This window comes from Homalodisca vitripennis, chromosome X, assembly GCF_021130785.1.
Source record: "Homalodisca vitripennis isolate AUS2020 chromosome X, UT_GWSS_2.1, whole genome shotgun sequence".
Classification (NCBI taxonomy): Eukaryota; Metazoa; Arthropoda; class Insecta; order Hemiptera; family Cicadellidae; genus Homalodisca; species Homalodisca vitripennis.
The window spans coordinates 110,927,658-110,946,225 of NC_060215.1; the positions used below are offsets into that span (position 1 = coordinate 110,927,658).

Below are 18,568 nucleotides of genomic sequence, written 5' to 3' on the forward strand. Positions count from 1 at the left end.
GTTGGAAAAGTAAGTTTTAGAAAAAAAATATTGTGTTAATTCTTTGTACAAAGTTTGTTTGACAATAAAAGGATTGTGAATACAAAATTATTTTCTGAAATTTTCCATTGTGGTTCAATCATCACATTCGGCAATGTGATGTCCGTACCAGTTATCTGTAATACAATAAAAATGAAACACTACTGTTTAAGATCTGAAGACTTTTGACTTCCTAATGTGCATGAGTAAAAAATATTTGGTAATGTTTATTAATTATTAGAATAGTTGTGTTTTAAATTTTGAAAGAATCGTTATACAAAACTATAATTTTTCATTTACGGTTAAGTGTAGGATTTGCCTAAACGAAAAATAACCTATTTATCATAGCATCTGTCCAATAATCATAACATGCAGAATACTGAATTACCTGTCGATAAAACTACAATAATTCACAAAACCTCTTGTGTGAATTACTTTTTACAAAATAGTAGTTGTAATTAGTGATGATGTATATTTTATGCTAACGTCAGTATCTGACATTAATCACGTCAAATCTATCACAGAACAGGGATGTCTATAAGGCTATTGAAATATTTAGCTTATTATTATCGCACAAAGCATTATCACTCAAACCATGCTGTTCCAGCGCGCCCACTTGCAGCATAGATAGCGCACAATCCAGTCCTCACAGTCACCTGCCAAACTACCACTACTCTCTGTTCCCTACCATGGACGACGACAACTACTCAGAGCGTAAGTTTTAGTGAATTGATTGACAAAAGTGATGGAAATTTAGTGTAACTATTTGTGTGCTAAATAACATTTCTTAATACAATTTAATTGGAACTTTATTATAAATTTCATTGATATATTTAATTAATTGAATTTAAAATTTATTTTTGATCTTTTTACGAGATGACCAACTAATAGATTATTTTTGGTGAAATTTTAACATAGAAAGTTTAACGTGTATAAGATCTTACACATGTCTAATTATTTTGCACATTGAATTATTATAATTGGAGAAACGTTTTCTATTTCCCCATCCCCAAACTATTGTTGCTATTATCATTATGTTCGGTTTAATTTATTATTCTACATAACAATGACTTTCAAGCGATACAACACTAGGCAGGATTATTAAAATTGTTAGGAACAACCCTATTATAAACTTTTTTAAACACAATTTTATATAAATGAAAGATTTGTAATGCAAAGGTATGCCATGCTATTCTTAAATAATAGGAATTTTTATATGAGAAATTTTAAAATTTCACAGTTTTCCATATCTATAACAGTTTCAAAGTGGAAATTAAAGCACATTACTTTTTTGTGTCAGAAAACGTAACTTACAGATTAAACTGAAAAGCAACACAATTAGGAAATTACAACCATATAATATCAAAAAATTAACATTAAAGTTAAAGCTTGGCGTTGGTGTCATAATCGCGTCAAAAGGTGACTTGTTTAGATAATTTATAACATCCTCAAAATACTTGCATTTCGACCTTTTTGTAGAGAGCCGTCTTCGGCCAGTTTCAGTTTATCATCTAAATCTATGAAATTAGGCCTAATTTGGAAACAATTGTGAATTATTTTAGCAGAATATGAGATATTCATCTATAGAAACCCCCCACTGGATACGATAAATAAACGAACTGTTTACTTCCCGCTTTGAGTGTCACATCCAGCACCGCTTATTCGTATATGTAATATATGTGTGGTCCCGACTTTTTAGATAGAATCAACTATGATAATTTGCATCCACTAAATTATTTAAATAAAACGTTATTGGGTCAATAAAAGCCTTAAGTTATAATTTTTTACACTACTTTGAACTTTTGAAGATTTGAACTCGTGATATCCTCTTTCATAAACACCCCGTATATTGAAATTGTTAGAAGAAGTTTTATAAGATAGACAATAGCTTATTTAGTAAGTTTAAAATAAATTTCGTAGTTCTAGCTAATACCGTTCTCCTTATAAATAATTATATAAATAGTGGACAGGTTGTTTGAGACAAATAATTGTTTGTTTCAGTAAACCTCAATTCTCCTCAGGAGGATTCACTTCTAGGTGGTTTATTCTGCCGCTAGAACCAATAGTAGGTACAATATAAACCGATGTGTTACTTAAACCCAGGGTACCGCAATAGACGTCCAGGAGCGGGAAATCGCAAACCACAAATTTATAAATAATTTGGTAAAGAGGCCTGGTCGATAGGTCTATTTTACTGGGGAACATGACTGTTGGAGTGTGTGGTGCTCCTTTAATTCTCAAGGCTTTTTAAAACCTAAACATTAGGGCATATGATTGAAGATGCTGGAACACAGATATCCTCCCATTCTTCTAAGGTAACATGACTGAGACCGAGCTCGTTATCCGTTCTTTGTGATCTTGAAGGAGGAGGCTCTAACCCCACCCAACCTTTCTTATCCTAATTTTCCTATTACCAGAAGTGATGCGAACTTCCTTTTAGGAATTTATTCAGAAGATTTTATTAATCAAAAAATGTTTTGGCACAGTGAAAATTCCTCATTGAAATTAATTACAATATTAAGTATGTAACAAAAATAGAAATAACCCGCCTTTGACAGTTTGCTCATGAAATATATTTATAAATAATATAAGGAAGAAATATAATTATTTACCCATATTTATTCGTCATGATCGAGGGTCTCAACAGTTTTAATGTATTAAACGTAATCACGTGGTTCTTGATGAAGCAAATGACTTTGGGCCATATAACTAGGTAGAAATTTTACATAGTATTACATAATTGAAATTTACTAATCAAAATATTGTTTCTTTTATTGCCAATGTTTTGAAAATGGTCGTAGACTTTGTTTATCACACTAAGATTATTGTCCTTTGTTTCATGGATGATCTCTGTGTTTGTCATGACTTTAGCAATTCACATTATTGTTGCGCCTTAGAATACAGTAATTACAGTGAAAGTGTATTACCGCTACGTATGCGTTTGTTCTTTGTTGTTATAAATAAGTAATTTATGTATGGTGGATTATGAGTCTGTTACAATTAATGTGTTTTTCTCCTTCGTAACATAATGGTTCAGTGTGTTGGTTTTGAATTAAGCAATAGTTTGAGTTGATGCAGCATGTTTATCGCACAAAAAATATTTTGCTACTAAGTATGTTGACGGTTTTTAGCGTTTTTATGGTTTAGGTAATGAGTATTATGTTGGACTATGGACACTGATGTACTTTAGGTTTGCTTTCCGCTGCTTTACTTTAAGTAATGATATGTTTAATGTTGCAGTTTGGAATAAAGCGTATTGGATTCTGGCAGCAGTCGGTTCCTATGTGATCTTGTGGATTGTATGTAGTTACTACTGCTACCGTCAAAATGTGAAGAGAGCCGCAGCTCGACAAGCTCAATTTCAGGCCCGACTCTCTTATCTCAGATTTGGTTTGTATCTATTGATTGTTTTATGCGTAATATTTATTCATAGTTTATAATTAAACATTCGTTTTTGTAATAATAAATATGTAAGAACATCTGTAATAACAAAATATATATGTAAACGTCATTTATTATGTTTATAGGCAAGAATGTTTTTCAGGCTATGTCTCATTGGAGTACTAAGAAATATTCAGTCGCGTTATTTTATACTATCTAATAATCGATTAAGATTAAGACTTATTTATTTAAATATTTCAACCAGCGGAGTTTATTTAAAAAGGACAAATTGTACATGATACAAAAATGTTATCTGGTTTTCCTGAATTTGATTTAATTGACTATATTATAATATGGTGGACCTTTGCTCATATTGATTAATTTATCTTTTCGTACTTAAACATATCAAGATACGTGAGTCTAGTAAATGTCTCCAATTGCCCCTACGGGGAGAATTGTACACTTAGATAATGTACTTTGGATAAGGTGCATCTGAGGATAATTTGCTAATTAATTAAGAGATAGGGGCTAGCCATAAACATCACTAAACTTTTCGTTATAGTCACTAACTCTCGGGTAAAGGGTTATTGGTGTTAAATGCGTAACGATTGGATCTACTCTAAAGTACACATGTGCACATGCAGCGGCTTATAATCCGGGGCAGTGTAGATGATTAGTATTTGGCGTTAGTTTTCTTAAGGTGAAGTAAATGAATGAATTTGAAAACACTAAATTTGATATACATAAAAATGTGAATAAAGGGGTAAATTTATTAACAACATGAAGCTTTTTAAACGTAATACCAGAGTAATACTATTTAAATTTTATCAGCTTAGCTATTTCAAAAATTTCTTGACTTAGATTTCTAAAACTGTTGTTTAATAAATATTCACAGTAAATAATGTTATAGTTTTAAATGGATGTATAAGCTAGAGTTTCTCCATACCTACAAACCTTAATGCTCACTCATCTAATAGATAAAAGTAACATTGATATTTCAATCGCATGATTAGCGTTCTGTTGTTTAATAGTAAAAAAGTTGAGGTGTTGTTAGTATGACACGTTATAGGTCTAGATATATCCCAAAAACTGCCCTGGACGTAATAACACAAACTACTCATTTATCCTTCTAAAAACAATTATAATTCACTGTTATGTCTTTCGTATTCAGAATCATCTTATAACAGTAACACCATCTTAGATTCCCGGAATCGGTTACAAGAACGGGATAACAGTGTCGGCTATTAAAATTTCAATTATAAAAATAGGCGAGACATTACTGTCGTGTGTGAACAGACTTCGTCTTGACTCCCGGAACAACCAGCGATATAACTGTTGCAAGTACTTGCGACATTTCTCGTGAGCAAAATTGCTTATCTTGTTCACATTGTGCTACAGTAGTTGTACAAATTCTCTCGCAACTTTCATTTACCTGGCTGGCGGTCCTGGATTGGTGTACACGCAATTTATCGTTTCCTTAATTTAAGGTTCAGTTGTTGGTTTTAATGACATATATCGTTCAACCAAATAAATCATCAGTACGAATACTATTTTTTTACGACTGTACAGGACATTTTAATGCCTTGTAAGTAATATACGCTCTTACTGGTATTTAAATATTTTCGTACATTTGAGGTTACAGGAATGAATCGAAAAGTAGACTAACCCCTTGACAAAATTACTGACAGTTATTAATATAAACTGACAACTATTCTGCGCAACGTAGTCGCGCACATCAGGCTGCCAGTCGAGGGCATCTCTGGGAATTGCTGCAGCTGACCTGTGGACACAGAGCTAGTGGACAATCGCACTCTCTATCAGATGAGCGGCTATTTGATAAGGCAAGGACACCGGCCCAATAGTATCTTCATGCTATCTATGCGATAGGCCGATAATTAACTGGTTACTGCTGTATCAGGTAAACACCGGAGCGAGGGTTCAAATCCAACTGCAGCGCCCCATTTTTTTCATCTAAGTAATGAATGGACACGCATTTTTAATACAACAGCTTTTTACCAAAAATAAAACCGAAATATTCTGTAGATATTTTATATACTAAACCAGATTTAAATTATTAACATGGACTTTACCCTGGACAATACCCAAAAGGGTAGGCCTTGCATAATTTTTCAAAAGTAAAATATACATTGAAGAGGACCTTGGTGAATGGTGATATATCTTGGTGTTGCCTCGGAAAAACTGTAGACCGTCAGTGAGAACGGATCCCCAAAAGACGGTGTTAACTGTAGCTGATGAGAAGCATAGTGGCCTACATCCCGTCACCATGCGGTCCCTGACACCCGACTGAAGATCTGCCCCGAGATCAATTTGCGTCCCCGTCTGTTCTCTCTCTCTCCAAGACAGCTCGTCCCTCTCGTCGTTGTTATCACCACTTACCGTAAGGAAGTCGCGCTTTGACAGCGGAACTTAGACCGAGGACAAACATATGAAGACCTGAAAAATACACCTACACAGGCTCACGAAGTGGCTGCTCAAACGGAGGAGCTCCTGAATGAAGAACCTTGTCAGCACTGTGTTATACGGAATGAGTATGCACGTAACTTGATCCAGACCATCAGGACTCTAGAGGAGGAACATGTAAGAAAAAATTACCAAACAGAATACGAGGATTACTCGTGGTATTTTACCTTCCAGGAAAAAATTAAAAATGTTATCATCCAACAATAACAATAAAAAATAAGGAATTTAAAATATTTTATAGGATAAAATAAATCTCGTGAAGTGCAGGCATCCGTCCCACGACGGTCAGAGGACCCACGCTTCCATGACTTTGGACAGCGGTGTGCAGTGTTAGCCGCTCTTCAACCTAACTACTTCTGAGGAGGTCGGAGTGCAGTGCGACCTGCCGAGACAGCCATCCGCTGGCACGCGTGAACGAGTTGACCTCCTCGACAGATTGAGGACAACGATAGAGGTCTTGGAGGCTGAGAACCAGGGTCTGAAGCTGCAGTTGGAAACTTGCGAGGGCGCTGATTATAAAGGGAACAACAGGTGGACAGAAGTAAAAATAGGAAGCCTAAATATCCAGTATCGGTGCAAAATAAACTTAGTAGCCAAAATCTCTCCTGGCGGGGCAAGCGGTTACTGGTTGGATGATCGTTGCATCGATTACCAGCCCCTCAAGGACCATAGATTACGAGCAGCCGTGATTCCAAGTAAATCATCGTGCAACGGCTGCTTCCACCGCCAACATGCCATCGTCCGCTGATGCTCGAAGGGAGTCGGCGACCACCCCTCATCGGTGAGCTAGCATACATGTCTCCTACGCGGACGCCGTGAGACGCTTCCCCAGTCCAGACATTCTACAGGTCAGAGGACTGCAAACTTAATAGGAAATTTGGTTTTTTTTTTAGGGAGCCCACTTTATATCAAAGAACTAAATTGACAGACCAAAACCGGCAAACTCAGAAAAATAAAAAATTACATGTTTAAGATTCCCAAGACTACTCCACCAAACGCTCAGTACGCAAACAACAAAAGGATGAAATTCAGCTTATGTGTGAGGATCTGAAATCAGACATTCTTGTTGTAACCGAAAACGGTTTAAACAATTAAAACCTTGAACTTATAACAGAATTAGATCCATGTGGTTATTAAAAAAGTGCTCATGGCTTATTGTAAAACCACTAACCCAATCAGTCTATTTGTCTTTAAACTTAGGATTTTTACCTTTTCTCCTAAAAATTGCAAAAGTGCATCAAATTTTCAAGAACAAAAACCTCTGTTCAATAAACAACTATCGTCCCGTCTCAATTTTGCCTGTTTTGAGCAAAATATATTTGACAAAATTTTCTAACGAGAATGCTTTAATTCTAAATTAAAAACCACCAGCATTCTGGATTCAGGGAAAATTAATCGTCGATAGACGCAGTGGTGGGTCTGGTTGATGTGGTTGTAGAGGGGCTATAACGTCTGGACCACACATTAAGTGTGTTCCTTCACCTTTCTAAAACATTCGACTTCGTTGAACATGAAACACTGCTTGACATACTAGATTCTAATCGTATCCGAGGCGTGCCGATCTTATGGCTTTAATCGTGTTTAAGTCTGAGAGCTCAAGTGGAGTCGTGCAGGAACGCATTCAAAAATTGTCAACTGTTGACTTTGCCCAGTCTCTACATAAACATCTTTGTTCTGTTTACCAAAATGCGCCCTAATCAGGGGACGTAACATACACGGGTATGAGACTACAGGCGGATATAACTACTGTACTGGAAGACACAGAACAGTGTTTTATGAGCAGTTGCCTTCGCAGGCAGGCTTTAATTTCATAAACAGATTGCTAAATTCCCTGAAAACCGCCAAAACGCCCAAGGCGCCAAAAGCTCGTTTTGAGCACTTTCAAGTGTCAAGTGCATTCTACAGCGTTGAGGAGTTTCTGACGATTACCTGGTAGACCGCTCAATTCGATGACTTATTCCGGCGCTGGAATTGGGTTGGGACTGGCGAAGGATGAATGAGGCAGGAATGTATGAAAAATGATACAAGTTTGGATGTAGTGGTAATGTAGTATGATTATTTAAAATTTAGAATGAATTATGACGTTTGCCATAAAATGTGCAATTGTTAGGAGCAAATATTTGATTTGGTCTGATGTTCACAGGCCCAAGAATTTTCACTGTTGGTTCCGAGACTGTAGAGATGGATGACGTAGAAACTGCCAATGAAGTTCCACGTGGCCCTGATATGGGTGGGGGCTGTTGTTCACGTGTAGTTCCAGATCCTCCAGCATCTCACTAGGGGCTGTGAAGATTACTTGCTGATATGTCGTTAATCACTTCACATGTATTATATATTTATCATATGAACAAAATGTGTAATAATACATAAAGTCTTTTAATTTAAAATTTCCTGATAATTCATTACACAATACGTTATAATATTTAATTACATATTCGCAAAAAATAACTGTACTTCTTTTAAAACTCAACTAAATTGAAATGAAAGTAGAAATTATTCGTTTTTAAATATTTTAAATTTACAACTGTTTTTTAGTGTTGCATAAAGTCAGTAATAACATTGCCATGATAATGACAATGTCCAAAATAATATATATAAGGATATAAAGTCTCAACAGATTTCAATCAGGTTTTTTTAACCAAAGCTATTTTTGGTCCCGTCACCATTTATGGAAAAGACAGTTAGTTTATGGATATAGTTACCAATATTTTTGTGACGTATTAAATATTTTATGCAGTATTGCATAGTGGTGACGTTGTTTATCCCGTTTTAAGAAGGAATTCAGCCAGCCCACAATGTGTGTAATGGATAATGGACAAGACTACTCTTAATAAGAGTTTAATTACACAATTTAATTATTTTTAAAAATTTGGTCATCTACTAGAGGGAAGCTGTACTTTTAATCTTAACTAGGATTTTACGCTATTAGCCACATAAATGTACGAGGAACAGTATATAATAACTTGAACATGAAAAACGAAAACAATAACAGTACTTGTTTACTCTTCTGGAAACTTGTTTTTCATCCTCGATGTACCCATAAAGTTAACAGTAATGTACTGCTTTTGATAAAAACTAATATAAATGAAACATGAAAAAATTATGTTTTAGTTCTATTAAATACTTATTATTGCTAATACCTCAATGATCTTTGTGTACGGAATACAAGGAAAATTGTGTTAAACATAACACTATAAAAAATTTAATTTTAAGCTAGAAAGTTCGTTTAAAAAAGTTTTAAAGCAAATATTTTCTTAATATAAAATAAACCAAATAGTGTTGGAGTATGTCCTATATAATTAGATTAGGGAAACAGAGAGTAAAGTGTACGATCTTACAGAAAATTATTCTTAAGTCAACCACCAAACAACAAATATAACAGTAGCTCAAAAACCATCAACATTTCCCAAAATGGTAGAGCGATTTTATACATTATTTCGATCATATAAGAATTTTCGGTAAATTTCAGATTCATTTCATTAACTAACATTCAGGTTTTGAAAACTGAGTAGGTGGGTGTGCTAAGCTACATTTCCGATTTGAAACAATCCACTTTCTTATGTTACATATTATGGGACTGTTACTTCTCTCTCCTTTTGATATTTCATTTTATTTCCACCCCATTAAAAACATCATTTGACTTATTAAAGAAGACCAATCCTAATTTGCCAATTTAAACAGAATCGAACGTACCGCATCGACTGACATAAGACCACATCAGCATTGAAAAGTGGACAGATGACAAGAAGTTACACCAACAAAGTGGAGCAATATATAGTTCGTAGTAAAAGTTTAGTAAAGACACGTAACAGATCACACAAACATATCACAAACTTAAAGTGTTGACATTTCCTATGGAAAACCACTTTTATCATACTGCACGAATGGTAGATGTTTTTATTCATAACTTGGTCCATAAAGTGATTAATTTTTGTTAGCTTATAACAGAGATCTGAAAAATCAGCAGATTCTGGGTTTTTAAGTGTGCTAACCTCGTAGAAAGAGTACTGAAGTACCTAAGCCTAATTGGTAACAACCGGGTAGTTTGTAAAACGTGCGGTACATAATTATGATGGTATACATACACACAATATTTTTAGACGACTTTAGGCCCAAAACTTGGTTCTACATTATTCTTTGCTTCTTTTTAACCGATCTAACTTTTAATTTATCAACTAAAACTACTCTATATGCCGATTTCATAGTTACTAGTAAATTATTCAATTAGTAAGAGCACATTTAGATGATGTAGTGGTATGTGCTATATATAGCACCTTGCTTTGCAGCCTTGCTTTAATAGCAACCTAGAAGTTAATACTGATAAAACAGAATAAATTTCCATCTCATTGCAAAAGTTGAACGTAAAGTAAAGTGGTTCTAATCCTGCTCAGTTTCTCGCAGTGACTACTGATCAGAAGTTTATTTGACGAGGCCCATACAATATACAGTAATTTTAAAACTGTATAGCTCCTGTTCTCTATTACGAAAATTTAAATCTTGTGTTTGTTGAGATATGATGCTTATCTCTCAGTTTGGCGAATTTCACTCTCACTTGCTACATGCTTCAATGCTCTGGGTAATAGTAACGGTTCTTGTCAGGTTTTCAAATGACAAATAAAGGCTTGGAGAATTTGGCCATTAACCTTGTATATATTTAACAATGTTTTATTGATGATAATTTAGAGGCAGCTGCTCCATTTTTATATTTGTACTAGCAGTTACCCGCCGCTTCGCACACATTTTCCTGTGTGACTCGGACAATATATTCATGCATTCTTTATCTATGACATAATAAACACTCCTGAGATAATCGATAGTCACTCAAAGCTATTCCAATCTCCTGATCCATTTTAGAATTAAGTTTAAATAACAGTGTTTTGGGATCCTGAAGTCGGAAAGAGAAACAGTTTTTACAAGATTCGTATTCCCTCATCATAACATCTCATGATAATTTATTTAAGTGCTCCGACGATTTCAGTAACAATAAGAGTGAGCCTTTTTATCCCAATAATGAAAGTGTATCGTCCAACTAAAAAGTTGCTGCGGTCAATATGAGTCTGTTCTGGTCGTTTAAATTCACCCCCGGTCTAATCTATTTACAGTTCCACAATTGATTTATGCTGTTGCACTAACCAAAACAATGGTCTCATATGTTGGTTTCGGAATTCAACTTAGATTAAATTTTGGTGATTAAGTGATTTTGATATTTTTACCGATCAATAAATATGTATAAGGAGTATATGCTTCTGGTATAAGGGCAAGAGTGTGTTATCCCCATTTGTTTTTCAATAACTATAGAAAAAATGCCAGACACAATGTTAAAGGAGGTAACCAGATCCGATCACTTTATGTGCAAACATTCACAGCTTTTTAATGAGGTAGTTATTATAACAGCGTATAAATAGCATTTCCATGGCACTAGATAGATTATTGATCATTGGAGCCATCAAAATTTAAAATTAGATAATAACTTCGTCTCTGCAATCTGTATTGCACTACTGATCAAGCGGTTTACAGTAATTTAATAGTTACTAAAATTTCAATGTAAACAAATGTTTATACCTCTTAGATGAACTTCAGCTGAAAGTATCAGTTCACTTTGTATTACGTGTTGTAGCGCAATCTGCCGGATCCAATATAAAACACTCTAACATCAACAACAACTTATAAATGAAAAAATAATTAAATAAACTATTTAAATCGGACCAAATCATGAATCTAAACCATTCTAGAATTCCCTTCAACACACACACACAAAATTTCATCAAAATCGGTCCAGTCGTTTAGGAGGAGTTCATTCATATACACATGAACACAAGAAATATACATATATATATATATAAATATATATATATATATATATATATATATATAAACATTTACATTACATTACGGCGACTTTTACAGCTATTCTGGCCGTTTGTCGCAGTCAATACGCCATTGTCTCTTGCATAGCCATGCATCCTCTTCAATGTTTCTTCTTTGCATGGCTTTCTCTATTCCATCTTTCCACATTAACCTAGGTCTTCCTCTTTTCCTATTCCTCGTTGGTCTCCAATTCCATACTTTCCAAGGGATCCTATCTTCATTCATTCTTCTCATGTGACCATACCATTGTAACTGTTTTCTCTCTATATTATCCGTAATTGATGATTGAACATTCATTATCTCTCTTATTGTCACGTTTGGAACTCTATCTTCTAATGTCAGTCTACAGCACCTTCTCCAATATCTATTTTCTACTGTCTCTATTCTTTTCTTCAACTTTTGAGTTATTGTTCATACTTCTGCACCATACGTTACTGTACTTTCGATGATTGATTCATAAATCCTTCTCTTTATGTCCTTTCTTATATTAAGATTCCACAGTATAGAATTTAACTGACTAACTATAGATTTTCCCTTTGTGACTTTGTTCATGATATCTTTTTCATCACTTCCATCACTTGTTATGTACATCCTAAATAGTTATATTCGTCCACACTCTTTATTACATTTCCATTTATGTTCAGGTCTCTTCCTTCTCTCCCGATAACCCAATATTGCGTCTTGTCCATGTTCACTTCAAGCCCCATCCTTCATACTCCTCTGTAAGTTTCCTTAGCATGTACTCCGAATCCTCTTCATCTTCAGCAACAACAACCTGATCATCAGCAAATAAAAGGGTAAAAATTTGATCTCTTCCCATAATGACTCCCATTTGTTGACATTTCCTACACCACCTCTCTAATGCTGCACTTAAATAAATTTTAAACAGAGTAGTGGACACACAACATTCCTTGCCTCAAACCTTTATTCACATAAAAATTATCAGACATTTTTCCTCTGATCTTAACGCAACTCATATTACCCTCATACATGTTTTTAACGGCATTTATATATTTGATATTTATTTCACTGTTCTCCAAGGCTTCCCATAATATTTTTATAGGTATGCTGGCATAAGCTTTCTTCAGGTCAATGAAGGCTATATGTAATTCAGCATTATGTGCTAAGGTTTTCTCAATCATTTGTTTTAGGCAGAAGACATTGTCAATACAGGACCTCCCTGGGCCTGAACCCATTCTGCTCTTCTTTATCAGTTATTTCTTGTTCTACCCTATCTCTAAGTATTCGCCCATACAGTCTACCAGTTGAAGCTGTAACAATGAGCCCACGATAGTTTGCACAATTCTTTTTGTCACCTTTCTTGTATAGTGAACTTATGTGAGCTATTTTCCATTCTTTAGGTATTTCTTCACCATCGAGACATCAAGTGTTATCAAGTATTCTATGACCTCTTCTGGAGCATGCTTATAAAGTTCAACCGGTAACACCTTCAGGACCTGGGGCTTTATTACCCTTCATCTTTCTTATCACCTCTTTTACTTCTTTTGCACTAATGGGTTCTGTAGGATTCAACACTTCTCTTTTGTCAAATCGTAATTTCTTTAAACTCATTTCTGTTTTTCTGTCAACAATTCTTCATAATACTTCTTCCAATTTTCTTGTCCTATAGGGTCGATCGTCAATAATTCTTTTTTGTTTTTTCTCAAGTTTTTTCAAAACATCCCAGGGCTGCTTTTGACTTAGTTTCATCCTATCATACTATCAATTTCCAGACATTTCCTGTCCCAAAAATCATTCTTTAGCTTCTTTACTTCTTTTTTCACCAGTAACATCATCTTCTGTGTACTTGTCTGTCCTGGTCATCACTGGTGGAGAGCCATGTTAAATATAATTTCTTCTTCTCCTCTACAAGTCCCCTGATCTCTTCGCTCCACCAATAGCTTTTCCTTCCATTTCTTTTGTTTCCTCTTCTCCCAATGCTTCCTTAGCTGCTTCATTGATACAAGCTTTCAGTTGTCATACATTTTAATACATATATATATATATATATATATATATATAAGTAGATATGAATAAGCCGGTTCAAGCGCACTTTTGGAGCCGACGGAAAATCAATAGGAAATACTGTTTAAAGGACAATAAACGAATCTGTAAAATCAAACAGTAACTCACGAATGAAAAATTACCGAATCTATAGCTGTTTGCTTCTACTTTTCTTAAGCAGTTTTAATGTTAAATCTCCTTAGAATTGATATAAAATCTTCGAAATCTTAATCTGTATTCTACAAAGTTAATCGTAACACATTATTTATCTTTTATTATCTTTTTAGCTGTAACAATAAGTGTAATTTATCATTTTTATTCAATTCTTTAATCTTTTTTTCATCCAAAACAGTCAAAAATCTATTTGGAAAATGTACTTTGAAATCTTCCAATTCTGCTATGATTGTAAGCCCGAATTTATCTTTCATTTTCTCCAATGTCACAATTTTGTATTTCTTATTTTTCTTCTAAATCAATTAATTTCTTATATTCTTTGAACTTTTAAATCACCAACCTCATTTAATTTCCTTTAGTAGCTCCATTTATAAAGGAAAAAAGTTTATTAGAGATTTTCTAAATTCCAATTTTTATAGTGAATTTTCGAGAAATATCGTTCAAAATAGCAACTTTTTAAGGTACATACAAACTGTTACTAGAGTTTTTTTTTGAAACCCTGAAAAATCTACCGAATTATCTCTAATTATTGCGAAGTTCTAGCTTAAAAGTTGATAATTTGAACGATATTTCTCGAAAATTCACTATAAAATGGAATTTAGAAAATCTCTAATTAAAATCTTCTCTATATAAATGACCAACGAAAAAATAACATGTCCGTTTTGTAAGAAAAGAAATCCTAAAACATAACTATGATCGCCATTATAAATTCTAAAATTCATCTAAAAAACAAAGGCGTTTACGAGAAAGAATTGAACTGTTTGAGGACTTGGGCTAGAGAAAATCAAATTGATGATAACGAAACGATGTATAATATAGAAAAATTAAGGGAATTAAAGAGAAATTTTTAAGAAGGAAAAGAAAAATTTCGAGCTATTTAATGATGAAAAAATTAATTCAATTGCTGAAAAATTGTCCATTGAAACAAACGATAAAACTAAGTCTGAAATGCTCGAAGAAATTGATAAAACTCTTAACGAAAAAACTGAAAATATCATTGATGTCGAAGTTTTATCCTCTATACACGGTCTTTTCAAGCAATACATTTTAACGAATTTTAAACGGTAATTTTATGTCAATTTACAAATATCTATCAATTATTGAGGCCAGAAATTAAAAGTTTAATAGAAAAATTTCAAAAGAATGTTACAAATATGAAGGGCTATCTCTCTTTGCAATGTGAATATGAACGAACTTTAGTGAACGGTGAAACACAAACATGTCCAATGTATTTTACTATAAAAGCAGACGAAATCTTCAATGTAAATGATTTTATCACTAAAAAATTTAATAAATTAACACATCGTGAACAAACAAATCATCCAAATAAGGGTTCTGGATGGACATTTAAAAGCTGCAAACAACTAGTTTTGAGCATTAATAAACACGAAATGATGAACGCAGGATCATATATCGATTTACTAAAGAAAATCAAAGATAAAAAAGCTTGTATAAATATTAAAAATAAAGATGACTATTGCTTTATTTATTCTATCCGATGCGCTATTGAAAAACCTGAAAGAGACTGTGAAAGATCAAAACAATATGAAAAATCTGTAACGACAACAATTTGAGAAACGAAGTTACAATTCCAAGTATAAGTATCCTAAAATGTCTATCAATGTCTACAGTTTTGATGAAAATATTAAGGTTGTTCCGTTACAAATTTCTGAAAAATATGATGCTGAGATAAACATTGACTTATTGTATTTTAAACAAGATGATAAATCCCATTATGCTTTGATAACAGATTTAAGTAGATTAGCGAGTTATCAATTATCAAAAAATGCTCACAAGATGTTATTGTGTCGAAGATGTTTAAGCCATTTCTACAAATCTGGAGATTTAACAGATCATTTAGAAATTTGCAAGCAACATGAAGTTTGTAAACCAATTATGCCATTTCCAGGCCAAACATCTAAGTTTACTAACTATCAAAAGAAGTTTAATCATCCGTACGTTATTTATATGGATTTTGAAAGCATATTAGAGAAAATTCCGACATGCAAGAACAATCCACAAAGATCGACTACAACCAAGATTCAGAAGCATATTCCTTATGGTTTTACTCTATATTTAGTGACGAATGTTACCAACCGCATGTATAAATCTATATGTTTTCGTGCTAAAAATGAGGAGGATTTATCAAACGTTCCTACAAAATTGTTTGAAGAGCTCAATAAATTATCGAAATACATAGCTACAAAATATAATTCGAAGAATATGAAACCTATGAAACTAACTGAAGAAGAAGAAATTTTGGATCAAAATTCAAACGTTTGTCATATCTGTGAAACAGAAGGTTTTGATGGTGAAAAAAGATTAAAAGTAAGAGATCATTGTCATTTAACAGGTAAATTTCGAGGCGCAGCTCATTCATGTTGTGATCTGAATTTGAAATTTCCACAAAATATTCCAGTTTTCTGTCATAATATGTCAAAAACTACGATACTCATTTGTACATAAAAGAGATGGCTAAACAATATGGAAATGTTGATTTGATCGCAAACACAGATGAAAAATATATAAATTATTCTGTAAATTCTGGATATGGCTATGAGTTTGACAATGATAAGCCTAGAAAATTTATTAAGTTTTCGTTCGTAGACACATTTAGATTCATGGCATCGTCTATTGAAAAGTTAGCTAAAAACCTCAAGAAAGAAGACTTCAAACATACAAATCATTTTATACAAGATGGAAGAATATTGAATGAAATTTTAACAAGACTTCCAAATGACGAAGACGAGATTTTTAAAATATTGTCTGGAAAAGGCATATTTCCTTACGAATTTATCGATAGTATTGACAAACCTGATTACACAGAAAAGATGAAAATTGAACTTTTGACAGATGAGAGCATATCTGAGAAAGATTTTCAACACTATTTAAATGTATGGAACACATTAAAAGTGAAAAATCTAGGAAATTACTCTGATTTGTACAATATCCAAGATGTACTATTGCTCCCTGATATATTTGAAAATTTCAGAAACATTTGTCTAAATTGTTACAAACTTGATCCAGCATATTATCTGACAGCTCCAAGCCTCGCATGGGATGCTATGTTAAAATTAACGAAAGTAGAATTACAATTGATTAGTGATTATAATATGTATTTGATGATTGAAAAAGGTATTCGTGGAGGTATTTCTCAATGTATTAAGCGATATGTGAAAGCAAATAACAAATATTTGAAAGATTTCGATAAGACAAAACCTGAAAACTATCTGTTGTACGTCGATGCCAATAATCTTTATGGTTATGGTCTTATGCAAAACTTACCATATGGTGATATTAAGTGGATGAATCCTAAAACTTACACAACAGCAGAATGGCAAGAAACAATTTTATAAATCAATGGAGAAGAAGATTATGGCTATATTCTCGAAGTTGATCTGGGATATCCAACGAATTTACATGACAATCACAAGGATTCGCCTCTTGCTCCCGAACATTATAAAAACAAACTTTGCACAACTTTACTGGATAAAACTGAATACGTTCTTCATTCAAGAAATTTGAAATTCTATCTGGAACAGGGTATGATTTTGAAACACGTGAATAGAGTTATTGCATTTGATCAGAAGCCTTTCATGGAAGAATACATAGATTTTAACACAAATATGAGAACTAAGGCTACAAGTGACTTTGAGAAAGATTTTTACAAGTTAATAAACAACTCAGTTTTTGGAAAATCTATGGAAAATGTGCGAAATAGATGCGATATCAAACTAGGAAATGAAGAATTTTCGATGAAACAAGCGAAGAAAACAAACTTCAAATGCTTTAATATCTTTGACGACAACTGCATAGCGAGTCATATGCACAAACAGAAAGTAAAATTTAACAAACCAAACTACATAGGATTTTCAGTTTTCGATCCTTAGAAATTATTAATGTATGAGTTCTATTATGATAAATTAAAGAAATATGATCCAGATTTGAATCTATGTTATATGGATACTGATTCATATTTTCTAGAAATGAAACGAGATTCTTACAAAATTATGAAAGAAAATATAAATGAGTTTGATACAAGTGATTATCCTAAAAATCATGAATGTTTTGATGGTAAAAATAAGAAAGTTATTGGTAAGTTCAAAGATGAGCTTAATGGAGAAATTTTAGAAGAGTTTTGTGGATTGAGATCGAAAATGTACTCGTACAAATATCTAGACAAAAATCCAGTAAGATGCAAAGGAATTAAGAGAAGCGTTGTAAATAAAACAATAAATATCGAAAACTTGAAGAAATTTTTGTTCGAGGATAAAGAAGAATTTAGGGAGATGACAGTATTCAAAAGCTATAAACATGAGTTGTACACCGTTACTATAAACAAGTTAGCACTGAACGCTAAAGATGATAAGAGAATTGTCCTAGAAAATAAGATCAATACAGTACCGTATGGCTATAAAAATGAATCGAAATCTAATATATTAGATGAATTAAATAAACTTGGAAACCTTGATATATAAATGGAAGATGGTTTGATCCACTGTCACAATTGTAAGAAGAAAACGAAAAATATAGATTCTAAGATTGTTCAAACTCAAAACGAGTTTTATAGAATTGCAGCAAAATGTTCAAAATGCAAGACAAATAAGAGTAAATTTATAAAGAATCCTTATGAAAAACAAGT

General features: G+C 33.2%; 1 protein-coding gene across 1 annotated transcript; it reads left to right on the forward strand.

Moving 5' to 3' along the window:
- Positions 1-385: 385 nt before the first annotated feature.
- LOC124368569 lies at positions 386-8,239 on the forward strand. Its single transcript, XM_046825811.1, has 3 exons — positions 386-732; positions 3,259-3,408; positions 8,024-8,239. Exons 1-3 carry the CDS (start codon positions 708-710, stop codon positions 8,158-8,160), a joined length of 312 nt encoding a protein of 103 aa, XP_046681767.1. The 5' UTR covers positions 386-707; the 3' UTR covers positions 8,161-8,239.
- The last annotated feature ends 10,329 nt before the right edge of the window (positions 8,240-18,568 follow it).